Source organism: Battus philenor, unplaced genomic scaffold (genome assembly GCF_028537555.1).
Source record: "Battus philenor isolate CCGP_79_NKW_IND1 unplaced genomic scaffold, ilBatPhil1.0.hap1 SCAF_15, whole genome shotgun sequence".
NCBI lineage: Eukaryota > Metazoa > Arthropoda > Insecta > Lepidoptera > Papilionidae > Battus > Battus philenor.
The window spans coordinates 4,398,837-4,413,728 of NW_027181677.1; the positions used below are offsets into that span (position 1 = coordinate 4,398,837).

Below are 14,892 nucleotides of genomic sequence, written 5' to 3' on the forward strand. Positions count from 1 at the left end.
CTTAGACCCTGTCTTGTAGAATAAGGTTTGACATTTAATGATTATTTTCACAATTTTCTTTCTATCTTCTGCTGTCCCATTCTCAGAAAAAAATTGTTAATTCAGGCAGGACGGGAAATTGATATTGGGGAATCGGAAATATGTTTGTAATAAATTAGTTGTTTAGGTGACTGCGACATGTCCTTTACTGTGGTAAAACGTGAGATTTGAAAACAAATTTGTTGAAATATTTATATACACACGTTAATTTAATGTTTATTGTAATTGATATTAAATTACAGAAAAATAAACAAGTTTAACAGAATTATAAATAAAATATAAAAGTATAACAAGGTATAAGGCAGACAATATAAAACATGTACAATGTATTGCCTGAACAAATATCATGAATAGGTCAACCCCCGAAGTTAACGCACCACACCTGTTAATGACGACATATAATGGGATTGCTAGTGCTAGAGGGACAAAATTAAAGTGTCTGATCACGCTACGAATTTAGTTCAGTTCAGTTATTCGCAGCGACAACATGTCGACTCGCGTACTTCCGATTATCTTTATAATAATTTGTTCCGTATACGCGAGACGTTCAGGTGGATACGGGCACTACCCTACATCACATGGGTTTTCCGGCGCTGGATCTAAACACACACACAGCTATCCTCATTCTACTGGACTGTCCGGGAACACGTACGCACAAAGAAGTCAAACGTACAACTCTAAGCATACAAGCTATACTCACACAACTGAACTTCATCACCATTATCATTACAATCCACCCCAATACATAAGTTATGGGTCAGTTAATCATCCGGTGTATCATTCTAGTCCACCACAATACGTTTATGAATACAGAGACTCTGGAAGTAGATTTGATAATCTCCTCACTGGATTAGCATTGTATAACTTAGGCAGGATGTCATCTAATCATGATCATTATAATTCTCATACAGAATACAGAGGCAGTCCAGGCGAGATATGTAAATTAGGCGTTAATAAAGACAATGGTGAATATGAAGAAACTAGAATTGATTGCAAGTTAATATCGAGTTTCATCTGGGAGACTGAAAGACAACCTAATATTGAACATAGAAACACTAATATTGTTACAACAGTAAATATTACGAAAACTTTGATAAATTCGAACAACACTGTTGTTAATACAGTTACAGTTCAAAATACAACAATTGATGCCTTGCAAGCTAAAGGCCCTTCGTTAAAAGTTACATCGGGAATGAATTGCTTTATGATCAGAATATCAAGGGATTCATCGATTTCAAAGAAAAAGGTTGAATGCGGTTTACTTCAAGCTTATGCACAGAATTCTTTAAGGTACAATGGATGTGATCGGTGTATAATAGAAATAAGGTATATGACTATAATTTTAATTATACAAGCTTTATTTAAAATATAATACATTAATTGAAATTGTCTTAACATTTATTCATGGTTACAAAATTATACATATCTACAATAATAAAATTTAGACATTTATTTTATCAGAGAAAAGTTTAGGCAGATTCTGCCAACATTCGTAGTATTTCGCGTCCAGTTTCTGCGATGTTTTGAGTCCCCATTTTGTGATTGCCAAGCTCAATGAAGATTCAAACATAAACGCCTGTAAACAACATAAAAGTTTAATAAAAAATATTATTTGTGACATTTAGATTGTCTGTCATTATATTTGTAAAGTATTTGTGCAAGTGCTAGTCACCTACTGGGGTATGTGGGGTATACAGCGGCAGGACGGGGGAGGTAGAGAAACGTCAAGCTGTCTGTTCTCAAATAATCACACTTGCGTTTTGTCAGTTGAGTTTTCTTCTCAACGATCATTATATCAGGCGATGACCATTATCGCGCACACTATAATATTAATAGCCTTTGCGTTGTTTTGTCAATTGTAATATTTGCACTTATTAATTAAATATTTACGTTAAAATATTTTTGTAATTGTTCATTATCTCAATTTTGGCAACATTAAAGATAAGTAAACTTTCTTTAGACTGACAACATCGCCAACATTGGTAGTTCAACTTCAGAAAATTATTTTTGCACATTTAAAAATTCGTTTAAATACAAATTTAGTGAATTCGCATTAAGGTGTATTTTCACTATCTGGAATATCTTCGTCTTATTATTTGGATTATGTAGGCATATTATAGGCAATATAACTAAGGTTTATATACCTAAGCCTTTACTAATATTCCAAAGCATAATAATACTAGTAAATCTGAAATGACTTATAATAAATACATGACTATTTGTAACGATAATGGTAAATAAATATATTTAAAACAAATAACCTCACTGTCTATTAGTTAACAATGACTTCCAGCATTCACTCCGTTAAAGCTTTGGACCTTTAATCAATCAGCCTGTATGTTTGGAAATAAAAGATGTTAAGATGATCTCACTTGAGTGCCAACAGCGATTTTCCGCGGCGCTAGTGTCTCTTTGGAGGCGACGTTGAAACACTGCGCGTCAGGTCCGTGCGGAGTCATCATGGAGTGTAGCGACGCTCCGCCTGCGAGGAAGCCGTCCTCCTTGGCCTCGTACGAACCCAAGATCAGCCCCATGAACTCGCTCATGCAATTACCTATGAATTCAAATATCTTTATGAGATTATTTTATGTGACGGATTGTCACGGTCTTATTTAGTGGTGTAGGTATTGAGACCTTATAAAAAAGACAAAAAGGGAAAGAGTCTTTATCTTAAATGAAATAAAAGACTGTTTTGTGAATTAAAACCCATGACGGTTCCATATGGAATGCCTTTATGGAATACAAGTATTTGTCAGTTACATATCCATTTTTATATCTGCGAGAATAATATCATCGAAAGTTTTTTTTTACAAAATAATGAGTATCAGAACGCGCCACATGAAAAAAAATAACAAGTTAACCTAAGAAAACAAGTTTCGTAAATAGTTTAACTATTTACGAAACATATGAATAGAAAATAAATAACTTCTGTTCATACATACATATAGTATATAAAAATTCCAATAATTCAAATAAAATATTTTTAATTATGTTGATGACTTAACATTATTTTACACATATGCATTATATGTAATTGAAGTTACGCTGCTAGCCGATTTAGGCTTTGTGTTGCTAAATCTAAGTTTCGTTCAAGAAAACAAATACGTCGGCACACGGCTTGGATCTCGAGAGATTTTGAATGCTCGGAAGGAGCCACCGAAGGCAGGCTTGTTTTTCGGATAAAGTGGTTTAGCCCATGATGATGTCATCAGAAGCGGGGGAGGTTTATTTTACGTTGTTAAATGTAAACGCCTCGTGTAATAATTTAATAAATTTGTGATATTTGATTATTATTAATTTTGGCATATAAATTTTTGAATAAAAACTTTGACATACTAAAAATATCATTATGGCTATAAAATTGTATTTCCTGTATATTTAATTATAAGTTTGGCTTTGGCTGATGTATGATTTATAATATGATTTATTTAATTCATAAAAATATCAAGCAATAAACATTATATTAACTTACGGTGATAATACGGAGGTCTAAATGTGTTCTCTTGTACCGACCATCTCGGCGGGAAAATAACGAAGTCAGCGATCGCGACACCCGGCTTCGTGGAGGGGCATGTCAAGACAGTGAATATTGACGGATCCTGCATAAATCGGAAAAAGTTATTTTATTTTTTACACTTTAACAACATTCTCTACGTGTCAACTCGTGAGTGTAGGAGTAAGAAGAAAAATTTTAGAAAGTGCAAATAGTTACAACATTCACATAATATGCGGAATATAGAATAAATGATATAAACATACATATATACACGTATACCACAAACATGTAAGTAAATATTCATAAACACATTTGTTTATATTGTTGTTGACTAAGACGCAATGAAAACAAAAACATCAACCCAAGAGTCTTGCTTGCAAATGTAAACAAGTTTCCATAGATCACATTAAAATTTCCAGTACACAACACTTAATCGTCTAGTATTGGCGACACAAACAATAATTTATTGCGCCAATCGTGGTTGGTTATGTTGCACAAAATTTTTATCAGAAAATCAATTTTAGGTTAGGTTAGTTAGTCCAATTCATATTTTTAATCGTGTTGTTATTGTTAATGCGTAAGGCATAACGACAGTAATAATTAAAAAAAATAGTAAGAAACTAGGAAAGAGGTAAATGAATAAATTACAAACGTAACATAACACAACACAACAAGGCTCAGGATTTCTCTACGAGATCTGACGCGAAAAATGAGGAGATCAAGAGTTATAGCGGTAGTAGACATGCCAAATAGCGGGCAAAATGGAAGGCCTTTGGGGCTCTTTTTTAGTTTCCGGAGTGAAGACCATGGATCCAAAAGCGCAATGTGGGATATCAACCCACAGCAGGCAGACGAACTTGTTAATATCGTCAAACGAGGCTAAGTACAAGCCCCTAGCAATAAGTTTTATTGAAAATATATGGAGCAGGCGTAAATTCAGCAATAGACAGCCTAGAGAAATGAAGGTGACAAAATAAAAAAATTAAATAAAACATGCAATGTAGAGCATATGACAAATATACTGACAGACAACAAAATATATGATATAGATATGATACTAAATGTTTAGTAAATACTTACGCAATGATCGAATGAAACGGAGTTGATAACCATGAATCTGCTCAAGTCATATTTATAGGGCACGTAGTTTCCATGCCACGCCACTACATCGAAAGGCGAATGATTCTGTGTCGCTTCGAATAGAGCGCCTTGGTATTTGCTGATCATTTTGAATCCTGCATCAAACAGTTTTTATAACAAACGTATAAACATGTCACCGAAGACGTTGTACCACAACTTAGAAGTCGCTTCATTTCATTTCAGTTGCAGTCAACTGTCAAACGCTCACGGCCATCGAATTCCATCCATTATAATTAGTATCGACCTGAGCTGAGTTTCCCCAAGGAGCTCTAGAACTTTACTAACTAAAAAGAGGTTTTAGGCTATCTGCGCTCTGTCCTCTCGAATCTGAGGAATATGTAAATGCCACTTGGGCATCGTTGCAAGCTATCATATTTTTTTGGCCCCTCCTCGCCGCACTTTCCCAATAAGCGGTACAGTAGTTTCGGTAGCACTACACCCCAGATAAATTTGGAAAATAGTCTGTCATAAAATTTAGTTCATAATCATTCTAATAATAAAACAACCACTTCGCTTTACAAGCTTGTACAATTATTATAAGAAACAAAAAGTAAATCAATCATTTATTTAATTATTAATTTGTAATAGTTTTTTATATTTATAAATTCTTAATCGATAGTTAAAATGTCTTTTATAGCATCTAATATTTTTAAGTAAAATTTAAGAGTAATTTATATCAAGATATTAAGAGTTTAATTTTCTCTACGTACCTGGTATATCTTCATCGTGGTAACAAGCTACCGGCGTAAGGAAATCCCGAGGGTTGGCTAAGCCGTTCGCACCTATTGGCCCTAAGTCGGGCAGTTTGAAATGTCCATCGAACACTTCCAGAATGTATCCTCTGGAAGTAATTAAAGTGAAAACTTACAGGTACATTAATTGATCAAAAATCATGGCTAAACTGACATTTATATTTATAGAACATTAATATGTTTTACACGTCTTGTAATAAAATTAATTTTGGTTGTGCCACACTCGCAGGATGCAGATCGTAAATACATCTTCGCATTTTATTATCGTGATGGCGGAAATCACTAAGCATGAACAGCGAACAAGTCTAAATCTATATTCATAGCATTGAAGATGGACAAAAACACGAAGCTCCGTGGGCAAACGTTTAGGATCTTCAAGTTTCTCAAAGACATCATCCAAAAATTCATTGTCACCCTTTTAGTGTGGCATAGACCTAAGAGCTGGTTTAGCTAACTCAGCTCTCCACACTAGTATTTCTGAGGTAGTACACATCGTGGAGAACCGGAACAGATAAAAGAACATTGTAACATCTATATATTAATAAGATTCAGGTCACCGCTCGCAGCATTAGGAAATTATCGCAAGGAGGAGGAATTGCCACACCAGAAGCTCCAAATGTCGCGATGGTCTGGACCGTCGGGCTATCAGATTTGATTGGGTGTTTATTTTGAAATGTTCTATTTTATTCTATATATACATGTTATTTACCGCGTCGGTCCTTCCACAGCAACGGCAAATCTCATTCCTAATTGTATCACAGCAATCTCATTCGGTGCTACCGTCATGATACCAAATTCTGTGGTGATCTTCAATGTTCCTTGTTGAGGCACTGTGTAAAAAAATTAAGATATCTAATTATCTATATGAGAATACTGTGTGACGCTGGATATAGGTAGATTTTCGAACTATGTTAAGTAGCAAACATCCTACCCCTGAAATAATGATGACGATGACGATGATTTAGTATCGTATTCGAAGTTAGTGTCTCTATTTTATTACTGATAGATCATAAAAATAATAATTGATGGCACTTATTTAAATATCTAATAGATTCAGGCGTTACTTTGCTGAAGTACATCCTAAGTAAGAAAAGGACCTATATATAGCTACTTCCGCTATGTAGCAGTAGTCGTGCAATAAAGTGCACCGCCCACCAACTCCACCACTCGGTGTCCACTCGGTGTTTGGCACTAATCAGTGTAACATTACTGAGGATGCCCCGTGGAGGGATGAAACACGTGTCGAGTAATTTAACGGTGGTAGTGGAGTTCACATTGTTTACCGCATGCGCATTTATCAGCGGGCTGGCGGGCTGGCGGGCTGGCGGGCGGTGCACTTTATTGCACAACTACTGCTACATAGCGGAAGTAGCTATATTTTGGTCCTTTTCTTACTTGGTACTTATTTATGCGAGACGTAAATAAATTATAACGGAAGGTCACTATTTCTTTAGCTCATATTTCCCAATTTAGTTCATTATTTAGCTCTGATAGTACTTAGTTAAGACCGCATTTTAGGTTGGAAGTTGCTATTATTTTCATTACCCGATTGGGATACGTAGACTTAGTATCAAAAGTGAAAACTTCTAAATATTAAATTACAGATTTTAAATTTTCTAAACCTTCAAGACTTATAGCTGGATTATCATTGATTATTTCAACAGTTTATACATCAGTACTATTAAAAAAATAAATAAGGGCAGAGAATTTTACTAGTGGTCCATCACCCGCTTTGTGAACCCAATTAACGCCACTTTAACTTCCTTCCAGATAAAATTTTGTTAAGTCCGATTTTAGCAGACCTCTAATCAGTCAAAGAAATTATCCTATCGAATTTCAAGTCTCTAAACATTATGGTTCTACTAGATATCGTGATGAGTAAGTACATAGGTGGAATTAAAAAATTAATAATTATTTATTAATTTTCTATATAAATCAGTATTGTATTATTTACTTAAATGCATGATACATTAACATACCTATCAGGAAGTCTCCATCGCTGCTGTAAAATGCACTCTTGTCCATGGATGTGTTACAAAGGTAGATATGTATTGCAATGCCGTGACGCGAGCGTGGGTCACCAGCGCCACAGATCGTGTGGAGACCGGCCACGAAATCCACCTTCTGCTCCGCTGGTGGGATATCGAATGGTCGCCAACGCGACTACGGAGCAAACATTTAAGTATACAGATAATACTTAAGTCGCCACACTACGATTTTTTTTAACCTGCACTGCTGCACAAGTGGCATTTGCAGATTCCGCGGATTCAACGGCACAGGACATATAGCCTAAAACCTCTGTTAAGATAGCCAAACTCGAGAGCTCCCTGGGAAGCTTCGGCTGGGGCCGCTACATACCACAGTTTCACCTAATGGAGACCGCAAAGCTCTTAGATCGCCTTGGCGGACGCTTCATGTAATCTGAACAAGTGTCTTGTTTAATATGCGATTCGCCTTAAAGAACGTCGCCGCAACCGGCACACCACTTCGACAAACAAAAGGCGTGCAATTTAAAACGCTATGCGACTGCACTGACTGTTGCACCGCTTCGGAACTCTTCATGGTATTATTCCCGCGGGTGAATAAATAGCTTTGTAATTATATCGATACATATTCCGTCTGGAACATCCGGAATTGGAAAAGCCGTCAGTTTACTTTGTAAAACAATATTTATTTTCTGTAAGGATATAGAACATCTCTACTCTCAAAATACCAGAACTAGTTATTTAAGATTCCAGATAAGGAATTTAATTTTCGCAAACTAAAGTCGTATTTAAGTTTGATCTTTTGTATTTATATGTTCGAATTTTTAAATTGACAATAACGAGAAGTTCCATTCGTTCATTTTATTTTTGTAACAAAAGAATTAAAAAATAAACATTTTTAGACATTTATTTACTACGAGTATAATATGTAGTAAATTTTCGTATAACTAATATAAGAAAAAAATCTACAAAGATAATAAAGATTAAAAATAACCATGTAATGTTTAATAAACATTTATGCGCCAACGCGTAATTTAAAAAGTAATTAAACTCACCTGATTAGGATCAGGTTCCTCCTCATCCCATTTGTGCGTAAGATATTTAGCGACATTACTTCTTTTGAAAGGCTGGTGAACAACAGACGGACGGATCCTGAAATGCGATGAAATTTAAATACGAATTCAGTTGAGGAGTTATCAAGTTCTGGGATTGAGGTTACAGACCAGGATATGCACGCTGCGCTTTCACTCTAGGCCTCATTGACATGCTCTCAGACGCTCTACGACCTACGGACTGGATTATCCTTGGGGTTTCAATAAGGACATTACACAGTTCAGTGGCTTTGCATGTTGAAGTAACAGTGGGCAAGCCACGTATTGCACAAAATGGATGGCCGTTGGGAGCGTAAGGTTCTGAAGTGGAGACCAGCGTAGGATGTTCACCCACAGGTAGACAGACCTTGTGAAGCCGATTATATCGGAAATCTATGGGGAGGTCTACGTCAAGCGGTGAATGTCCTGCGTTTGAAATGAATAGATTTTAATATTTTTCGACCGTTGTTCTTACTTATTTTTAATTATTTTATAAATAATAATACCCGAATATTGTTCTTTGCTAAACGTTCGACGCTCTTTTCAATTCGAAATGAATATTAAATGAAATATTCTTCATCATTCGAACGAGTGAATAGATTTTAATAATATTAATTGTTATGCAATAAACTTAAAACACTCCCTACCCGGATTTCAAAACAAACGTCAATATATATAGTAATATGTATATACAGGCATATACGTATAAACTTGTTGTTTACGTTGCAAGTTATTTGTTACCTGTAGAGCCAAGAACGTTTGTTGTCGTGTCTTGGAGCGGTGAACGCTGATCCTGATAACTGTTCAGCATAGAGTCCATATGGACATTTCTGAGGAGAGTTTTGGCCCTCTGGGAGGGCACCTGGTCTTCGAGGATCTTCCGAACTAAACTCCGATCCGAACCCGGAGAGATACTGCGAACATCGCAAAAAGTTTTTATTACAAATATTCTTGGTTGAAATACGTAAATCACAAAATATAAAACTAATAAACACTTCAAGAAATTATAAATTCAAAATCGAAAACTTTGACCATGTTGAGAAAATAGTAATAGCCGTTAATGAACAGAATTTATCAAAAGTGTCTGGTTAGTTTTATATAATATGGGCAATTTATTATATCATGATTGGCGACGCTAGAATTTGCAGCACAAGAATTTACCGCACTTCTTGTCTTTTTCAATTTAATTTTTTTTATTTTCATGTGTCATTTATTTTAATTAACGATCGTATATCGAAAATAAAACATTTTTTAAATATAGAAGATAAAATGATCATCATATAAATCTTTTGATAGTATTTCGTCAAACAAAACACAGATCCTCAATGTTTTTATCTATCGTCAGCAAAATAAATAAAGTTATAATTGTACAAATAAATACTTTACGATAACGATGCAAAACATGTATGTTATTTACTTCATAAGTTAAAACAAAAATATGAAACGTATACTTACTTTCAAATCCGACATGATTTATTATTGATTGATCGACACAACTAGACTTCGTGAGGTGATGAAGGAAACTAAGAAAATCTCGAATGCCTGCGTGTATGCTAATGCGTCCAGTTTGTTTATGTTCTCGATAAGCCAGTTTGGTTCTTTAAATAATTTCTATAACTCAATTTATTCATGAAATTGTTTTAATTAAAAGCCTTGTATTATTGTCCAATTAAACAAATTATCGTTTACTTAAAGATATGTTTTAATTTTTTAATTACTGGTGAATTAAAAAGTTTTTATTGATCTTTTTTTATATAAGATATTACACGCAACATATAATTCAGTATCAAAATCTATTATTAATTGGATAATAAATGATTGAGCCCAAACTCGAATGATAGCTCATGCAAAGGTACTGCAAGGAGTTTCCGCCGAAGTAACCTAAGAGATTGGCAGTTTCTAGACCCAGAAAAATAAGTAATGACTCGCATCGATTTTACGGAGCAAGATGTTCAATTATTTCGCTCTCTATGTTACTAACTGAAGGATTTAGGTGTGTCAAGAGCAGTGGTGTACCAAGAACTTTTGCCGCCCGGGGCGATCTCCAGTTTGCCGCCCCTTCTATTTTAAGTCAATCAAATAGTGTTTTTTTTATAAATTAATACACATAAATAAATTATTAAGTTATTTAATCAATTTTAATTAATACACAGAGTAAATTTTTTTAGACATATGTGTATGCACTCGTAAACATATTTATATAATATCTACTCTTCTTTCTAGCCTTCATACTAGAAAAATCGTGTATAATGCTCTCAAAATTAAAATTATTTGTAATTTCTTGTTCTACTGGCAATATTGCAAGAGTTTTTGGTCTTAATTAACTCATTGTAGAACGAAGATAATTTTTTATCAACTTCAATTTTGAGAAGCTTCTTTCGCAACTACCGACACTGATTGAAATTGTTAAAAAAATTCTTAACAAAATCACAATGTTGGTAACAGAATTTTAATTTATTATTCAAGAAAGAAAATAAATATGAAATGAATATGTTGCTTTTTACAACTATAAGTAAATTTAAAAAATGCCGCCCCAAGGTAAGTGCTCCGCACCCACCGCCCCCCCTAGGTACGCCACTGGTCAAGAGCGAACATTAGTTGATTTCTGGAACGGTCTACAAATGTAGTAATTAAATTTTGATTAGGTAGGTAGAGTAGTCAGGTTAGTGAGAGTAACACTAATGCATTATTAGGCCTCCCTAAACATAGGTGGGTCGCCAGAGAGCACCAAATGGGGCTCCTCTTCCTACAATGCGATGGATACGGCACCCGCACGGTAAAACTATGGATATAGGAATTTACCTAACCCATAAAGTTTCAATTTCACAAATGTTATGGTATTTTTAATTTAATTTTTGAAGTATTGTAGATCTTTAATTCAAAATCAAGTATGGAACGGATTTTTGAAAAAATGGAGGCCCAAAAAACTCATTCGTAATTTTGATGTGCTAGTCGTGACAACTATTTTTTCTAATAATAACAAGACGCGAAACCAAAACACAAACATCCTACCTTTTCTAATACAGTTAAAATAACAAAGTTAAATAGTACAATGAGGTTTAGTCTAAACCTCTTTAGCTTTTGTCTACCTAATATCTGGAGACTCTGCAAATGCCAACGAAAAACAATATCAAAAAACTCCTTCGATATACAATTTTTTATTCACAGTTGTAGAATTGTGTAAATAATTTTGAAACACAAGAAGAAATGTCTTGTTAGTAATGTTGTTTATCTAAACAAACTCGTAATACGCTCGGTTATTTATTGGAGAAAATAGGTTACAAAATATTCTAAAAATGTTGTGCTAAGATGATACAAAAGATGATAACTTTTTTAGTTCAGATTTTAACAATTTTAACCTTTTCAAAATCAAGTCGCATTTAAATTTTGCCGACTCATGCAGGTATTGAATAATTATTTAAATATTATTGATGTGTAGGCCAATAATAATATATTCATTAAATTTTTAATACGTAATAATTGAATTCTTATAAATTGACAATTGTACTTGTAGGTAAACATCGTACTCATTTATTGCTATATATTTAACAAGTGTTGTTTATGTATATATCTATTTTTAACAGAAATATCGATAAGTCTGTGTATGCGTTGTGAGAAAAAGATAGTAATTGCAAATAAAATTATCCTTTTGAATAATCACTATATATGATAGAATTGCTAATTCTAATAAGAGCTTAAAATATTTACTAATAATCGTAGATATAAATGAGATATTGGAATCTTGTTTATGCGACATTTTATTCCATTCAGAACTGGTTGTCACACATCTGGGCCTTACAATCGACGAGTATGATAAATAAACTGGTTTTAAACATTCTGTATTATTACTTATTTATTTACTGTCTTTAACAGTTGCACAATGTGGTGAAATAACTAATTTTTTTTATATTATTAAATTCTTAATATACCTTTTAAAAATGTATATCCTATAGAATTAAATAATACATGTAGAAACCACAACGTATAAAACACCATGTATATATACGCAATACATGGTAACGTTCCTCATGGGTAAAATCGTATAAGTATTTTTTTAACTCTAAATTTTACATATATCGTTTTAGAAGCTTTTTATAATTGTTGTACAATAATAGACTGAAGTAATGCGTAAGTTTGATTCCATTCATGTGGAATTACTTGGTTTGACGAAGCAAAGCATTATTATCTCTTTCTAGTTATGGAATGGATAATTGCATAAATTATGCGATTTGATAATAGTTTCCATCATGTACAAATAATTAGTTTATTTTGAAAGTGGCATAAGCCTTTGTTATTAAGTCGAGATATTTAAAAAATGAAAAGATACCGTTCAACTGTATTCAGTGTAGCCATCATCTCAATTTTTTTTAAAAAGGGACTTATACAATTTTCAAAATAAACGGCACAGATGACGTCTGATCTTTGATTTATAAAATTAGTTATTTATTAAGAGTATGAGAGTTCAGTATGTTTACTAGATCTATACGGCTATGGGGTACGGAGTGAAAGTTGTTGGAAACAGTTTAAATTATCTTTAATTAATACGCGGATATCACTTATACGTGTATACGCAATGGGCATGTGGGAAACGAGTGGCGACTCATGCCGCTATTTGACTCCATAAAATGTATGTCCCTGCAACTTCATAAATAATAGATAAAATATTAAGTTGCGTGTTAAAAAGTAAATAAAATTGTTGAAAAATCATGCTTTCGGCCAAATTTAAAAATTGAATGAACCGGATACGGAATATTAGGTTTCATAAAATTTATAACTCTGGTGGGCAATTGTTTACGATACAATTAACTTCCATGTAATGTCACTGATTTATCGTGTAATTAATTTAAGAATGAATGAACAAACGTAAGTAGTTGTTCTAATTACAAAAGCATAATTGACTGTGATGTGGGCTCTTCTCCTCTTTTCTGCGATCATATGTCAATATCTAGAATGGTATTAAAGTTAAATTAAAAACATAAAGCATTTGTGAAGTTCATATATTTGATTATGGAAACATATTTGAGTACAGTCCTCCGTAAAACCGACGCGAGTAACATCTACATGAAATATACAATGTGACAGGTTGGAATATACAAAACTACGCGACGAAATTCACACGAGGTTCAGTCCATGTTCGGCACGCCATACAAAAATCTCCATACAAGTCGCTCGAAACATTCTCAATCATGTAAATTTGTCGACGATAACGTTGAAAAAGATTGCCTCTAACATACATTATTAACATTTATTATTGTTCCTATTAATACTTCGCAAACTACAAAATGTAAACAAGGTACTTATTTTATTTCACATACACATTAGACAAAATACAGGCAAGAAACAAATAAACATAGCCTTTGGATAATCTGTAATATTACATTTTTTTAAAACATTTTTGCTGACCATTCAGTTTATTAAGCTTGTATAATGTAAACCTCAAACATATTTTTATTTTCTACGTTGATTATTTATATATTTAAATGTAGCAATTCATTTTGTAAACCATACAAAATTATCAATTTCGAGGACAATTGAACGAACGTAAACAATGAAAGCTAACAACCGTCGACAAGATTATGCTTAAACAACTTACTCTTCAGGATGTCCCATAAATCAACGTCAAACCGAAATCCAGTGATAGGGGAGACAGGCAAACATGTTTTACGTACAAAAACGGAAGTTGATTTTCTGCATTTTTATACTTTTTTCCGTTTTTATAATATTAGAACATTAGATTTGTATATACAAAAAATTATTCTGCAAAGCCGTGATTCAAATAAAATAACACAAGTCAGACCATGTACAAAATATTATTATTATAACTTTTTATAAGTTATAATAATAATTTTTAAATAAATTATCTGTGGTAAGCTACTAGCTGTCCTATCATCTGATTTTGGTTTAACGTTGATTTATGGGAAATCTTGTATCAAAAATCACTGACGCCTAAACACGATACAAAAGCATCACAAAGTTATAAATAAAAATATACATAATACTATTGTATATATTACAAAAACTCTTTAAATATATTTTTGGTTATAATATCAAATAATTTCATTTGAGTAAATTAATTAAAAAAAATAATCACTGGTAATAATTAATAATTTCTTTTCGCAAAATAAAATTCCTTCTAGCTTTTTTTTAAAGTACCTCAGAGAGCTGCTGGAAATAAGGAACCGTGTATATGTTATCACTGAAATCACAAACCAATGAATAAATAACATTCAAAATTAGTCATTTATATCAGCATTGATGTGTTTAAAAATAATTGAAAGTATTAATACAATTAAGTACATACATACAACCATATACTGTAAAAAATAATTTACAAAAAACACACAAAAGTGTAGCATGGTAATAAAAAATATTAAGCGTTATTATTAGAG

At 33.1% G+C, this 14,892-nt stretch overlaps 2 protein-coding genes across 2 annotated transcripts; one reads left to right on the forward strand and one right to left on the reverse strand.

Moving 5' to 3' along the window:
• Window positions 1–526: 526 nt before the first annotated feature.
• Window positions 527–1,411, forward strand: LOC137918986 (uncharacterized). The gene has a single exon (XM_068761944.1). The coding sequence runs from the start codon at window positions 527–529 to the stop codon at window positions 1,409–1,411; it is 885 nt and encodes a 294-aa protein (XP_068618045.1).
• hgo (homogentisate 1,2-dioxygenase) lies at window positions 1,400–10,039 on the reverse strand. The gene is made up of 10 exons (XM_068761730.1): window positions 9,959–10,039; window positions 9,245–9,417; window positions 8,468–8,564; window positions 7,407–7,590; window positions 6,137–6,257; window positions 5,386–5,516; window positions 4,616–4,770; window positions 3,512–3,638; window positions 2,412–2,593; window positions 1,400–1,615 (listed from the first exon to the last, which is right to left on the reverse strand). Exons 1-10 carry the CDS (start codon window positions 9,971–9,973, stop codon window positions 1,481–1,483), a joined length of 1,320 nt encoding a protein of 439 aa, XP_068617831.1. The 5' UTR covers window positions 9,974–10,039; the 3' UTR covers window positions 1,400–1,480.
• Between the last annotated feature and the right edge of the window lie 4,853 nt (window positions 10,040–14,892).

Excerpts from the sequence above, each read along its gene's own strand:
- hgo (XM_068761730.1), bottom strand. Across the intron at positions 5,517-6,136 it reads GCTGTGGAAGGACCGACGCG|AGGATACATTCTGGAAGTGT; the intron begins GTAAATAACATG and ends AATTACTTCCAG. Across the intron at positions 4,771-5,385 it reads CCACGATGAAGATATACCAG|GATTCAAAATGATCAGCAAA; the intron begins GTACGTAGAGAA and ends TGTTTGATGCAG.
- LOC137918986 (XM_068761944.1), top strand. The coding sequence starts at position 527 with ATGTCGACTCGCGTACTTCCGATTATCTTTATAATAATTTGTTCCGTA.